Raw genomic sequence first — 15,439 nt, forward strand, 5'->3', positions numbered from 1 at the left:
TGCCTGCTTCTCTTGCACTGTGTCACGGGGAGGGAGCTGGCAAGGAGTCAGGACAGACAGCCTGTGGCTGCCTAGCAGCAGTGAAAGCGGCAGCGTGTGCTTAAGAATAGTGGCTTTTATTTTTTAACTGATAAAAGCAGACGGGAGAGCCTACTACTATGAGTGGCTACCTGGGAGAAATTGAGGCTTACATTATAGATTTAAAAAGAAAAACAAGGAAAAAAGATGGCTAGATAAACAGATACTAAACAGTGAAGGTGATTGGAGACTAGGAAACATTTTCATAAAGAATGGTTAAAAAATTTATTCAGTGGTCCAAAGCGAGAATTTTAACATGTTTTCAGTTAGCATACTGAAATGCAAACCATTTAAATCATCTGACTACAATATAGGGTTGTCCTACGGAAAGAATATTACCTCTTACAGACATGCCTAACTTCTTCATCCAACTTTGATGCTGAAAATGGAGTAAAAAATCAGCACATGAAAAACATCAAGTAACAGTATAATCAGTAGAAGAAGCTTTAAATCTGAAGAGTGAAGTGTGAAAAACTAGGAAGTTATGACTTTTACTAATTTTTAGCAATTGTTTGTTCTGTGGCTATTGAGAAAATGACATGTTTTTCTGTAAAATGGGAATATCAGCATGTGTTTATCTACTGAGCAACGGTATGACAATGATTAGTTAACATTTGTACAGATGTTTGATTAATAAAGCTTTTGGCTCTAACAAAGCACCACAGATAATTATTTTTGGAGTTTTTTTGGGTTGCTTCCAGAGATAGGAATAGACGTCTCATGCTATGCATAAATTCCAGTGCTTAGTCTATAGATTTTTCCTGAACTAATTTGTGATTAAGAGCTACCAAATAAATAGCAATAGAAAGACAGTTAATTTGGTATACTAACATATGGTTGCTAAATGCAGCTCTCGGGAGGTTATAAAATTAATCCATTTTTACAAGTCACCTGTATACAGTATGATTATTCTACGCAGCTCTGAGTAAAAGTAATGACTTTTTTCTAGTCTCACATATCCTAGAGTGGATTCCCTCCAATATGCTCTTTTGCTTGGTATGTGGATGGAGTTGAAGCATAGTCTGTAACTGATATTGACTGAATTCTGCACGGTGTATGTGACACTGATTTGTTGCATGCTCCACTACAGTATAGGGATCATTAATTCTGCTGAACCTAAAAAATGCGCACTGCAGCCTCCTTTATCTCTGAGTAGGCAATGGTACAAATTTTTGTTTATTATCCAGAAGTTTTGTAGCAAAGGACTAGTTTTAGGAAGAAATTTTGTGGTTTGTTTTCAGTGAATGCATTTGCGAATGGGTTTCTTCTCTTAGTGCACAATCCAGTTGGATTTTTTTGGGACTGTTGCGTTAATGGTAGAAGTCTGAGGAGTGGCTAGGAAGAGACCCTACCATTGAGTCGCGAGGTTCAGACAGGACCTGTTTGCTTTCTAAACTCCTCCTCCAAGAGGAGTCTAGGTGTGGCTAAGTCCAGTCTTAGTCTCAGACTTGGTCAATAGTTTATTTTCTAAGGGTTGTAGAAGTAACCACTCATCAGAGTATTTGTTGTTAGTAACTAATTTGGCAGATGCCCAGGCCAGTCACGTTCAATGAGAACAATCACGGCTAGATTTATGAATAGTACAATTTATTAAAGCAACAGATACACAGGTTCTTTGGATTAGCGGTGATAAGATTGCTGGTTACAAACCACACATAAATACCAAAGATATGAGTACACTGCTAGGCTACAAGTATTCTAAACAAATATGAAGCAACTCTAATATGAAACAAAGCAACTCTAATGTTAGGAATTTAAAGTGACTCTACAGAGGCACCCAATCTTACCCAAAGGCATCCCAGTGTGGGGGAAGAGAGGCTCAGCCCATCGACTTGTCCCACAAGTCAGAGTGGTATGCGATAGTATCTTCCCTAACACCCCCTTTCTCTTCACAGCTTTTATACTATTTTTTATCTTTCAGGTGGAGCTTGAGTGACTCTACTCATACATAGCTTTATTATGATTGGTGTAAAATTTTCTTACTTTACTTTTAAAAGCATAGACTAGAAGAAATTCAAAGCGCATGCCCAGTGAGGGGTGGTCGCAACTTAGAGGCAGGTAACTTTTGGGATGGAGGTGTGTTTTGATATTATAATGAGCAAAGTTCACCAAAAGGACAGTATTTTGTCAAAAGTATGATGGACTGTTGGCCCAGGGTGGCAAATGTGCAGCGTACCAGCTCCATGGTACCTCGAGTTCCCATTTATCACAGGGCCTGGCCATGATGCCTCCACACTGCTCCACCCTCTGGACAACTCCTCTTAGAGTCAGTACGCCAAGTTCTTCTGGCATTGCCAACATCTGTGGTTACTAGGGAACTTCCATGGAATGGATTCCTCACCTGTCAGCTGCACTTCACCCTGACAGCTTCTTCAGTGCTGTACCTTTTCTGAAAACATAAGTTTAATTTCTAAGTCACCTCCAGCGATTATTCCACAGGGACTAATGTTACTGGCTTCTTTCTCTGTTGCTTCCTGTGTATTTTCATCAAACTTTCTTCAGACTAAAGCCCGTATTTTGTTAGGGTTTATTTTTCAACTTCATATACTAATGCTTTATTTCCTATAGCATCTCCTTTTGGCTATAGACACAGCTGATACTGAAGTATGTCCAACAGTTCTCTGACTTTGCTTGTAGAACAGTTCTTACATGCACAATAAGCATCAAAATGCAAACACATGCACATTAAATTAGGTTTTGTTATTAGTCCACTAGCATTAAAGGTCTCTGAAGGAACACATCTCAGTTGTGGTTTATGGAGTTGTGTCTATAACAAGAACCATTCTCTATTTACAACAAAGGACAGAATTACTATGTTCTGCCTTTTCTGAGCATTCCAAGAAAGAGTAATGATTTCAGAAAGTAGGTACTTGCTGTTGTTTTAAAACATGCTGTTGTGTAGCAAGTGTCTGTGAACTTCTAATCTTCAGCTGTTTCTGAACAGAAACGGAACAGCAATTAAAAGCCACAAGCTTGGAACACACATATGTAACACATGAAACAAAGGGAAAGATGTTTTATGTGTATATAAATGCAAAAACAGTTTCTGTTCTGTAAATGGAATTATGTGTCTAGTGTTTAATTGTGGTAATAGAATGGATTTTGCTGTTCTTTTATATGAGGTAAGGTGAATGTTGGAGTACCTACAGAGATGGATGATATCAAAATATTCTTTGTAAGTTAGCTATCTGGTGAGATATTTTGGCTTTAAATTTATATAAATATCTCTAGCACAGAGCTGTAAACTGAGGAGGACTATAACAATTAAGGAAACACTTTGTGTCAGCTCTTCCTTGGTGTAAATTCTGATTTGTGGAGTGCTTATAGATTTGCATTAGGATCCACTTCTGAGGCTTTTTATTGCTTCTGAGTATGGAAGAACAGCATTCTCAGTTTGTCCAAAAAAGTTTAGACATTCTCCAGGTGGAGCAATCAAAATGCTGTGAAAGCCATCAGTAGGTCACCTCTGTCAGTGGAAGGGTCAAAGACAGGCTTATTGTGTGCTCTGTCCTTGGCCTGGCAAAACACGTAAACCCTGCATAATCACAAGGGCATTTTCAGATGGAGCCACTCTCAGAGACAGTGGACAGGCGTTACTGGATAAACGCCATGGGCTTTTTCATGCTTTCCAAGGAAAATATGATGCTGTAATGTCCAATCCCTCAAGTTCCCACTTCTCCTTTCCTGGTCTCTGTGCTTGCATAAGGACAGTGTAACAGGGTGAGGAAGGGAGGGGTTCGAAGGAAAAGTACTTTTTGCTGCCTGTGTTCTGCAAAAATGACTCGAGGAAGAACTTAAGTTCCCTTACCTTGTTTTTGTACCTAAAAGGTCACAGTTAATGCATTCTTCCTCAAAACAGCTCAATTTTTCAGTGCAAACTAATGAGGCAGTGGGCTATGAGCAGGACTTTTATTTCATCCAAGACCAGGGTGTACCTGTGTAATGTGTGGAATTTGAGAATATGAGAAAAGCCAAATATCTAGTCTCTGAATAATCTTTTCATTGTACTTCATCTCCCTCCTCCCATTTAGTTTCCAAAACAAGCATCTATTAATATGAGCTGAGGTGGTTTCATCCATGTCATTCCTTTTACTAATCATGCTTTGAAACTTTATGCAAACCTTCAACATCATGTCAAAATTTACGTATAGAAGTATTTCTGTGTATAGAGGGAACAGCATGGAAGAAACACGATTTACTTATATAGAAAGAGTGTTTGGCAGTTGTGGGCACCACTTGAGATTAAACTTTTGCATTAGTGAGTACAGAAGCCTGGAAAATGCATAAGATTTAAAGTCTGGCTGGTGAGCAAGTTGTGGTGCGTTGGAATGGAGAGATTAATTTTAGAAAGGTGGTGTTCACTGTTGGATTAATGTTGCTCTGTTTTGCAGGTTGTACGTATTTGTTCAGAACAACCTATTGGAGAGATTATTTGTTTCAGACTAAAGAAAATAACTTCCTGATATGTAATAGTGGCAGAGCAGCTTGAGAAACTGGTGATATATCACATATGACACAAGGGTGAGGCAGCACAGCCCATAGGGATTATGAGATATTGCTGTGAATATTTAGAGCTTCTCTTTCCAAAATAGCAGAATGCTGCTGTACCTAGAAAAGTCAGGAAGGATAATTTTTTTTCCTGAGAAATACTGATTTGAGGCAGCACTAAGAATTATTTAAAGATTATTAATTTATTGAGCTGTAAGAATATCTGAACCAACAAAGAGCAAGGAAAGGATTGCACCCCCCAGCCTCTCTCTCCTGCTTTCATAAGAATTTGGTATCTTTCTTTGATCCACCTTTGAGAAACGGGAGTTTTAGCTACTTCTGAACAAGTATATAGACCTGAGTTATCAAAGCAAATATGCAGTAACTTGATTCCCTGTGCAGCTGATCCTTAAATGACTGGTCTGTGTACCACATAAAAGAAGTCATTTATGACACAAAAAGCCTATTTGACTTTGACCTCTGTTCTGAGTGAAAGATCCTTTTTTTTTAATCAGTCCAGTAACCTCTGATTCGAAGGAGTGTTCTAAAGTAACTTCATTTACTTCTTCAATAAGGAGCATTCATTACAAGTAAAAAAACCCAAGTGTTTTGTTTTTCTAATACTTTTGGTCACATCATCCCTGGCATCAGTTGCACCTGTATGAAAGGCATGGAATTTTGTAAGTCAGAACTTCAGAAGTATGTCTCTGCCTCTGAATGTCCTGAGTTGGAAGGGACCCGCAAGGATCACTGAGTCGAGCTCCCATCCCTGCACAGGACAACCACAAAATTCACACCAGGTGTCTGAGGGCATTGTGCAAGTTATTCTTGAATATTGTCAGGCTCAGTGCCGTGACTACCAGCCTGGGGAGCCTGTTCCAGAGCTCCACCATGCTCTGGGTGAAGAACCTTTTCCTAATACCCAACCTGACCCTCCCCTGGCACATCTTCCTGCCATTCCCTCAGGTCCTGTCATTAGTCACCAGTGAAGTAGCCTGCAGAAAGGAAGAGGAGGTAGTTGCTTAATTTAAATTTCTGGAGTCCATCTTCCATTATTGGGGTTCCTACTGAGCTCTGTTGAGAGCTTGTGCACAGCCAGAAATTACTGTGGAAGGTGTTGAGCTGCTGAGCATAGGATGCTCTCGAAATCCATTAGAAAATGGGGAGCTATGTCTGCAGAAAATGAGCTTTGTCCATATCTTGCTCATTCTCACACTGATGGGGAGTCTGGAGCTGTTTGTTGAGTACTATGTCACAGAGCCATGCTCTGTGACTGGCTTTCTAAACGCACCAGGTTTGGAAGATGCCTGTATTGCCTATTAATTTATGATTGAACAAATATTAACAATGGCTTTTAAAATATATGAACTCTCACAAAACATAAGAGTATGTATGACTGGTAAGGAGTCTTTAATCTGTTTGGATGAAACACGAGGGATGTGGGAAGAGGATTACTAACTCCAGAGTCAGACTCTTTCCAAAAAGCCTATTGACTTTTTATTTGACAGTAACTGAGAAACTGACACAATTTAAAAAAATCTAATCTCAGCTAAAAAAATTCTGAAAGGTGATACCATCTTTTATGTGATTGAAAATACAATGGATAACCTTGTGTCAGCCATGCTTTTGTAACTAGGCTTGAACTGATTTTTAATGGCCTGCCTTGTCCCAGGTCTTTTAGGATTGCAGGCTCTTGCTTCCCAAACCAAATATCCCAATATGAATGATATGGATTATTGACACTAAAAACACTGTGCCATCAAAGTGAATTTAGAGATTTTCAGACAAATTCTGATGCTGTTTACTTGTAATCCCTACGTGAGGGGTATTTTTGAGTATATTGCCTGTAGCAGTAGCTGTATTTCAGTAGAAATTAAAACAAAAGGATATGAAACACATTTATCTTACAATCCCCTAGAAATGTACCATTCTTGTAAACACAGCTGTAATATAAAATTCTGGTTTAACTCAGCAGTAGTGGTCCCACTGAGAGCAGAACATTTGAAATTTATGTTGTGAAATTGTAAGAGATTCTAGAGAAAGCAGCAATGCCAGCCCCAAGTACATACACATTTTTTAAAAAAAGATAAGGATGCCACAGGGAGAAAAGCAGTCTTGAGGCAATCCTAAAAATGTCAGGATAATTCTGTCCTAAGCATTGCAAAAATTTTAGGCAACTCTCAAAATCCTGAATTTATTACTTGTGGGAAATTGCTTTTTTCAGATTATAATTGTCACTGTTTCTGTAGGGATAGAGTATATAAAACTCACTTATGCTCTTATCATACAGAGATTTTCATTCTGCTCATTTTTACAGGCTTACTGCAGAGAATACTGTCTCTTTTTAATACAGAAAGCCCGAAAATACACTGTCGTCCTGTAGTTCGCTCTTCACACAACTTGAAAGAAGAGCATTTCCTTTCAAATAATTTCCTGCAGTGATTTCTGAAGCTTGTTCAGTAAGGAATTGTTATTTGGTGTGATAAGGCTGTAAGAGGTTTTACAAATGAATGTTTATATATAAGTATCAAAACCATGTTCAGACCAGCCAACCTATACAATTTGAGTACCCATAAGTCATCATCTAAGTAGTCCTGAGCTGCTTTAATCCAAGAACTTTTCATAGTTTCATATTTGAAAAGGTTAATAAAGCCCCAAATAAAATCTTAATCTGAATTTAAAATGGATTAGTAGTATTCATCCTTCCCCGGCACTGTTTCCACCACAATGGTTTCTTCCCTTATCCGGCTGTTACTTAGAGTGCTTCTTTAGAATTCAGATTTGTCTCTGTTAAGTTCAGATTAATAAATAAGACCTCATTACACTTATTTTACTATGAATTGAATAGACACCAAAAAAAGCCAAAGGCTCTAATGATTTATTTACCTTTTCTAAGTAAACTGTGATGGTATTCTGTGTATCAGTTTTCGGTACAGCTTCTGAACACAGGTGATGCTACAGAGCAGAAAAAAAAGAAGTGGTACATTACAGACAATTTGTGCCATTCATTTTATTCATGAGTAGGATACTTTGATCAAATTTCTCTACTGTTCTATTGTGTATCCAAAGAAAAAGAATATTTCAATCCTTATTTGACAATAATTAAATATATTCCAGAATGGGCGTGTTTTGTGGATATCATTAAGCAGTTAATCTCTGTATTTGTGAAAGACGTACTCTACAGTATGTGGGGATAAATCTGGTAATATTAGCAAGATTAATATGTGTCTGCTTTTATTGGGAGAGAAGGCCTGGTCATGAGTTGAGCAGCACAAACGTGTTTGACCCTAGCTTTATATTGTCTGTATTCTCTGTGGCCTCACACGAAAAGTGGGAGTTCACTAATTTGCCTGTCTGTATTGGGAACTTGATAGTATGGGCTTGAGGTAAAGATCTTTCGCAACTTTAAGCGTGGTAAAGCCTTTGGCTCACTTGTAGGCAGGCCTACATGTATATGTTTTTATATAATTAATATGACATTAACAAGAAATTACAAAACTATAATCTGCTGCATTGATTGCCCAGAAGATTCTTGTCTATACACAGTAAATAATGAGGGTAGTCCCCATGGAAAAAGCAAGGATAGGAAGAAACTGCAGGAGCGACAAGCCAAGCCTGTTCAGACCTGTTCAGCCAAATCCTTCAGAATAGAGCTAGCTGATGCCATGGCAGGGAAAAGTTCCTTCTTTGATCTCATCACAGCTCTGTTTATCAAAGTGTAAAAATTATCTGTTCTCCAGCTTTAGTGAAAGTAGAAATTATTTTTTAAAAATTAAAGAGTTTGGAACAGGAATATAGGAAAAATGCTATAATTATTTTGATAAAATAAAGCTTTTTTTGAGTCATACATTTTTAATGCATATACTTTGGAAGCTGTCAAGAGTGTCCTGGAAATATAGCATGTTTCTTATCTGCAGTTGAATCATCCTCCCAGCAAGTGTTTTGTAAAATACTTGAATGGAAAATAGACATGAAAACAGTTCAAGTCAATTTGCTTTAAACAGTCAAACACCTTCGTTGTTATTTTCACCTCTTAATACCTAGACTTATGTAGGTAAGTTAAATATAATTTCTTAGTATCTTCCTTAAAATCGAGTCTAGGTAGGGTATTGTGCAACATCTTAGTCTTTGAAAATCTGTGATGTAGTTTTAATTCTCACTTTTGTGCTTTCTGTAGTTATTCAATGCAGGACATCACTGTTTCAGTCTTGCAAAATGACTGGTTTGAGTCAGCGTTGTGCTAAAGCACAAATTATATCAAAAGAATGATAAAAGTCACTCATCTCATTTTTTGCTCAACAGTAACTGTATGTACGGCAATGAAAATACTGTTATGGAACTCTTAACTGTGGCATGCTGTTTGCAAAGAGTAGCTGAAGCTCCCTGCAATGGTGCGTCTGGTTTGCTAGATGACCAAAGACCAGCTTCATTTGTACAAGATGAGAAACTTTGATGTTTGCCAGCCTGTTATTATTCAGTGCTATGTCTTAGTCCAAGTAAAAGTGCTTTTGTGTGACCTGTAGTCTCCAAAGGCTCAACAGATGTGCATAAATAAAGGGTAAGAACTGCACAGTAGAACTGGCACAGCTGTGTTTGTTTCTCACTTATATCAATTTTTGATCAGACTTCAGTAGTGGCTATGTTGAGGAAAATTTCAGTTCTGTATGAGATCACATGAGCTGTATTGATAGCAAGGTCAACCTGTGCATCTCTTTAAGACTCTGCTTTGTATTTTAACCCCTCAGGTTGGTACAAGAGTATGTGGGAATGGACATCCCCTTTGCTCAGGGCATACTAAGCCCCAGTTCTACAGAGATGAGACCTGGTGAGAGAAGCTGTTCCTCATTTTCTTAATTTTTTCTTATCCCCTTGGCATTTAATTATGCAGTAAGAAGGATGTTTCTGTGCTGGTAAAGAATCAGTTCAGTGTTAGAAATAAAAAGTGTTAACTTTGCTTTATTTAGTCAATTTTCTTCTTCACTTGAGATATTATAATTGTAGTGTGCCGTTTTCTCTCGTGCATTGTTGTGATAACTTGTTTAGTCCATGTGAAGTTTAAGTAATCTCTGTTATTTATCTTATATTTGACTACTGTCTAAGTGAACTAAGTTAGAATACTTCAGACAGAACAACTTGAAATGTGCCACACAATGCAGTGGCAAGTGGCAAAGACAAACCTAGCTTTTGTCTTGTTGAAGACTACTTCTATTTAAGACTGATTGAGACTCAGAGGTATTTTAACTTCTGTTACTGTATTGAATAAATATTATATAGTTAAAACTGAAGACATAGTTACTTGCAAATCAGCACCATTTGAATAGCACCAAGTGCATAAGAAAACAAATGTTTACAGTGGATTTTCACTCATATGAATTTTTCCAGGATTCAGCAATGTCTTGGTTCATGACTCCAATGACTTTTATATTGCTCTTTAAATTTTTAAACATTGTTGGTCAGAGCATGTCCATGGCTTGATTTTCATCTGATGATTGCAAAAAAAGTGAATCTGGAGTTTGCATAATTTAAAAGCTCCCAGCTATATCTGCCATTTGTGGAGATGCTTGTTATATTTCTTTAAACATTAATCTTGGTATTTATGTTTTATGTTAGGTGGTCTCAAATGGCTTGGTGTTACTAAAATTGATCTGTCCCAGTGTGTTTGAAGGTGATTGTTAAGTATCTGGGAGATGATCTGTACATGGAGGCAATAAAGTTCTTTTTTTTCTTCCTCTTTTTTCAGAACCTCCCAATTCTCTTGACCTTAACGGCTCCCACCCCAGAAGGATAAAGCTCACTGCTCCAAATATCAATCTCTCTTTGGACCAGAGTGAAGGGTCAATACTTTCTGATGATAATTTGGATACGCCAGACGAAATCGACATCAATGTCGATGACCTTGACACTCCTGATGAAGCAGACTCTTTTGAATACACCGGACAAGGTAATGTTCAAGACTGTAAATGTAGAGTTCAGAAAGACGTAGTACAGCTGATCAAAAAAAATAAGAAGAGCTACCTAGAGAGAATCAATTTCAAAGTCCTGTCTTTGTCCAGTACCATAGGACTTGTCTGAAAAGACTTGTTCAAGAAGAAGAAAGCAGTTGCTCTCTGTTGTAGAGAATGCTATAGCTAACTGCACCTCCGTGCAGCTCTGGCTAGCTCTAGATTACAGTTACATCAGTAGTACCTAGGGATATAACATTGTGCAGAATGTGTTGGCTGACATAAGCTGCATCAAAGAGCTTGCAGTATAAATGAAGTAGATGCAGCATGGTGAGAGAGGGGTTTTGTTAGTGAAAACAGTCTTTTTTTCATTCCCATGTGTGGTTGGAAAGCTGAGACATGGAAGGTGTGTGCATGGCATGATAAAGCTAGCTCAGGTGGTGGAACAACAGAATTCCTTATTCCACCAACTTAAATATGCTTTCCCAGCAGGGCTACTTGTACAGTACAGATACACCCTGAAGTGTGCAATGGATACTTCACTCTTTCTTCACATATTAATGATTTTCTCTCATGTGGTATAAAAGTGTTTTACGCTGTCTTACTCATTTTACTTACCCTCCTGACGTAAACACTCATGCCTTGCTAGTACCTTAAGAACCATATAAGAACTGTATTCACTAATGTAAATACATAGAGATCATAAGCTATTTGAGGGGAAATTAGTTGTGACCATTTTACAATCTACAACAGAAAGAAGCTTCAAAAATGGATGAATTTAAACTGAATTTTCCCTTGCATTTAAATTCTCTATTGCTAGTGAGGTCAGTCACGATGATTCAAAAATTGTATGGTCTTTCAAGCATACAAGAACAGTTGCATCAGTTTAAGTGACATTGCCAAAGAGGCATTACTGTGTATGCAGTCATGCATGAGCATCTCTAATGTCACTTCTCATTAGAAGGCTGATATCCTTATGGGTAGATGCAGAGCATAGTGATAGTTGCTTGATGGGTAGAAGATTTTGTCACAAAGGTTAAAATTAATACACACACACACACGTGCACGCACGCGTGCGTTCACTTACACGCTCACACCAGAGCAGTGCGTGCTTGCAGGTTTACACTGTTGTGACCACTGTGTGAGAGCAAAAATCTCTGTCTGCAGTGGAACAGATTTTGCCTTTAAGCCCTCAAGTAAATAAATTCAACACCAGTGATTTTGGTGGCAGTTGTATTTATGGCAAGCATTTCTCCCCAGCTTTTTTTTGCTGCTTTCTAAATGTGATAATTTGTTCAATTGCTGAAGTTGGGCCAGTTTCCCTGAAGTCCTAAGTGAAGAACTCAAGGTACCTGTGTTTTTGGTATATTTTTAAGTTGTGTAGTTTGAATGTAGACATACTTAATCGGCAAAATGTCCTCCACTTAGATGAGCCAGGAACAGAAGGTTAGAAAATAAGCAGGCAATAAAATAGGTAGGCTATATATTATATGAATCTGATAGCTAAGAGTATAGTCATAAGAACTAGTGCAGAATGGTTTATTTGCATGGTAAATAGCCTTAGTTATCTTCGTACTTCTGTTACTCTCTTGTTAATCAGTATGCGCTCTGCTGCTACCAGCACTCATTACCTCCCATAGATCAGTGTTTCTAGACTGTTGTGCCAAAGCCAGGGAAGTAAATACTGAGAAGATGTGGCTGTTGAGACCATAGAGAACTGATTTTTAGCTTGTCATGCTCAGACTGCTGAAGGTCCACTTGAACTATAATAGGCGACTGAAAAAAGCAAGACTGTTGTCATGCTTCAGGGGTCCACCTCATCATTGGAAAGCTCTGTAATACAAGAAATACTGAAACCTATGTGTATAAAAGAATGGTGAAGGAGAATCACCACAACTGCAATGTGTAACAAAATAGCTGACAGCGGAAATACTAATGTACTTGTCTTAAACTAGCACCTGACTTGTTTAGGGACTGATTGATCATGAGTGTCACAGCGGTTTTTTTTGTCACTAATACTTTACATTTAAACATTCTCTTTCAGAACCTGCTCTTGTTTCTGAAATGAGATTTTTGTGATTATTACATTTGACAACATAAAAATTGCATGTTCTGAAACCGTATGTTTCGCATAGTGATGAAGGTCTCCTCCCAAATCAGCATTATTTGGAAAGTAAAAAAGTGTTTATTACTTTGTCTGCAAATCTTTATTTCCTTTCTGAATTTCACACTGGTGCATCTTTCTCTGCAAAATCAACACTCCAGGCAGTAAAGCGTAGCCACTTTGTCAGGAAGAGGTGATCTAGTACCATTTCTATCAAAAAATAATTAATTTGACCAGTTCCAGAATCACAAATTTTATGAGGCTCTTTTCATGTTTTTTCTCATTTGCAATTTCACTAACAAAACAAAGAATTATCAAACCCTAAATACAGTTTTAGCATTAGCCTGTCTGTTACCTAGCCCAGCCTCTTTTCACTAAAGCAGTTCTGCCAGCTTCAGTTCTCTGCCTCAGTCATGCTCTTTCTGTCCTCCGAGGAACCAGCTGACTAGACAATTTTCCTAGGCTATTCTGATAATCCCATCTGTGTATTCTGAAAGGCCCTGAGCTGCATAGTGTCATCCCTTGGGGACCCTATATCCTTAAATGAATGGACCACCCTGTGATGGCCTGTCAAAGTTTGCATAGTTTGACTGCATGTGTGTGGGTTTCATATTGTTTTCCATGGTACCTTTGCAAAATTGACGTAATACAAAATTGCATTAAGATTTCTAGGTTTGGAGAGAGTGAGGTTATGCATTTTCTAAGCTTATTTCCAATATCATAGAATACATGATATTTCAAAACTGAATGCTAAGTACATTATTAAACATCATGAGCATTTTACCGTGAGAAGGCATAAATACATATTTCAGTTCCACAATAGATAATCTACTGAGTGGCAACTGTTAAACCAATTTGAAATAGTATACTTGAAAAAAATCTCCTTTTGCAGCCTGTTATTCTTCCCAATGTTAGATCTTCTCACACTCCCTTTATTTGCATTTCCTAAGGAAAAATGCTTATGTCGTCATGTTATATATGCACGTGTATGTATTTCTTGGTCTTCCATCCGTGTTGCTACCACTAATACAATTTTACTTGAATCCATTTTTAACTCATCAGCTGGTTAGGCCAGGAGGTGAAATATTACTGCTTTCTTGCAAGATTCCAGCAGGCAGGAATTAGGTAAAGAAAAGAATCGGTGATAGACTCAGCTTGTGTTGCACATGGGAGATTCTACGTAAGGAGAGGGGACCTTCTGCCAGTATTATTCCCTAAGAGTACTTTGTGTTAGAGACAGAAAATACAAGATGGGCAGTGGTAGAAATTCAGACTTTGTTAATCCTACTATAACAACAAATGTGTGATCAACCTAATTCGTATTTTTAAAAAAAGTTCAAAGCTTTTTTTGTGTTCTGGGGAGCTTGATATTCCTTGATAACTCTCATGGTTGCTGGTAAGAACAGGCCAGATTGTCTGGCTGCTCTGTACTTCACATCAGGAGGGAACTGGTATTAAAATTCTGCCGAAAGACCCTGGGGGAGGTGAATACTGTACTTATATGAGGAGTCAGCATTATCTCATGACCGAAGCAGAGGAAGATGGGCATTCTTCATATATGCTGATGCCAGATGTGAAGAGATTGGAGACAAACTGGGAGAAAGTTGAAAAGCTGTAGCTCTGTGGTAATTCCTCTCTAGGCAAGAAGCATTGGTGTGTCCACTTTTAGTTCATTGTTTTGCTTTTTAGTGTAGTTCTCATACCTGCAACACAAAGATTTTTAGAGACCTACAGTGCAGTGACCAGCTGATCACTTTTACTAACTGGATCCAAAATTGCAAAAATCCCTTGGCAGTATTCTGCATACTGAAAATTGCTGCTGTTCCTTTTGTGTTCATAATGATGAAACATTCAAAAAAATGGAAACTTCTCATTTACTAACTGTTAGATGATAAAATGCTGCTCTAATTTATACCAGTGCAGGTCCAGGATAGCGCTATAAAAATCCAGTTGATTTCATTCATCCATTTCAAAGGTATGTAACAGACAAAATATTTAGATCTTTTACTGGAAAATGTAATACATACAATTTTATTTTTCAGAAGAGCAGACTGCCACAAAGGATGCTTCTCAGGAGGAGTCTGAATCAATTCCAGAGTACACTGCTGAAGAGGAGCGAGAGGACAACAGGTTATGGAGAACAGTAGTTATTGGAGAACAAGAACAAAGAATTGATATGAAAGTCATTGAACCTTACAAAAAGGTCATTTCACATGGAGGTAGGAAAACCCTGAATGCATTTTTTTAGATTGATGTAAAAAAATCATGCTTTACTGAGCATGATTTGTTTCTATTTTAGTTCAGTTATCATACTGGCAAGGGGAGAGAGAGTTTATTTTTCAGCCATCACTGAAATCAAGCCGGCTTTTGATTCAATGTGGCAATGACTAGTGAGTAATTTAAATACAGAGCTATTTCAGGAACAACAAATAAACTGACATACATGTGTCAGTAGCAGTCTGGTCATTGTAGGCTAAAACTGTCTTAGAGTAAGGAAAAAGACTTTTGTTCTACAGGAGAAAAAATTGAAAACTTTATTCTGTGGATTTTGTCAAAAACTTTTGCACAAGGAAGTATAGTGCTCTGTGATTTACTGAATGATGCGTGTGGGTGCACAGATCTAAACAAGTACAGTGGCAAAAGAAAAAAAATACAGTTTCCCCTGGGGCTTCTATTCGTCTGCTAAGCTCCTTATGTTATTTTTCTTCCATTTATAGTTGGCAGCAGATAACATTTCACCAGAAACTGTTTTTTAGGGTTTTTTTCATGTTAATGATTATCAAATAGCATGTCAAAGAAAATGTTTGAAGAAGGAAAATGACCTCAC

At 37.8% G+C, this 15,439-nt stretch overlaps 1 protein-coding gene across 2 annotated transcripts in view; it reads left to right on the plus strand.

The window, feature by feature from the left end:
* Nucleotides 1–15,439, plus strand: part of PRUNE2 (prune homolog 2 with BCH domain) — a 144,214-nt gene that overhangs the window by 105,759 nt on the left and 23,016 nt on the right. For both annotated transcript variants that reach the window (XM_075078716.1, XM_075078715.1), the window contains 3 exons: nt 9,312–9,391; nt 10,307–10,507; nt 14,655–14,831. In XM_075078716.1, the coding sequence (XP_074934817.1) occupies nt 9,312–9,391; nt 10,307–10,507; nt 14,655–14,831 (458 nt within the window). The remainder of the gene's footprint in view (nt 1–9,311; nt 9,392–10,306; nt 10,508–14,654; nt 14,832–15,439) is intronic.

The sequence above is a fragment of the Phalacrocorax aristotelis genome, chromosome Z, assembly GCF_949628215.1.
Source record: "Phalacrocorax aristotelis chromosome Z, bGulAri2.1, whole genome shotgun sequence".
Classification (NCBI taxonomy): domain Eukaryota; kingdom Metazoa; phylum Chordata; class Aves; order Suliformes; family Phalacrocoracidae; genus Phalacrocorax; species Phalacrocorax aristotelis.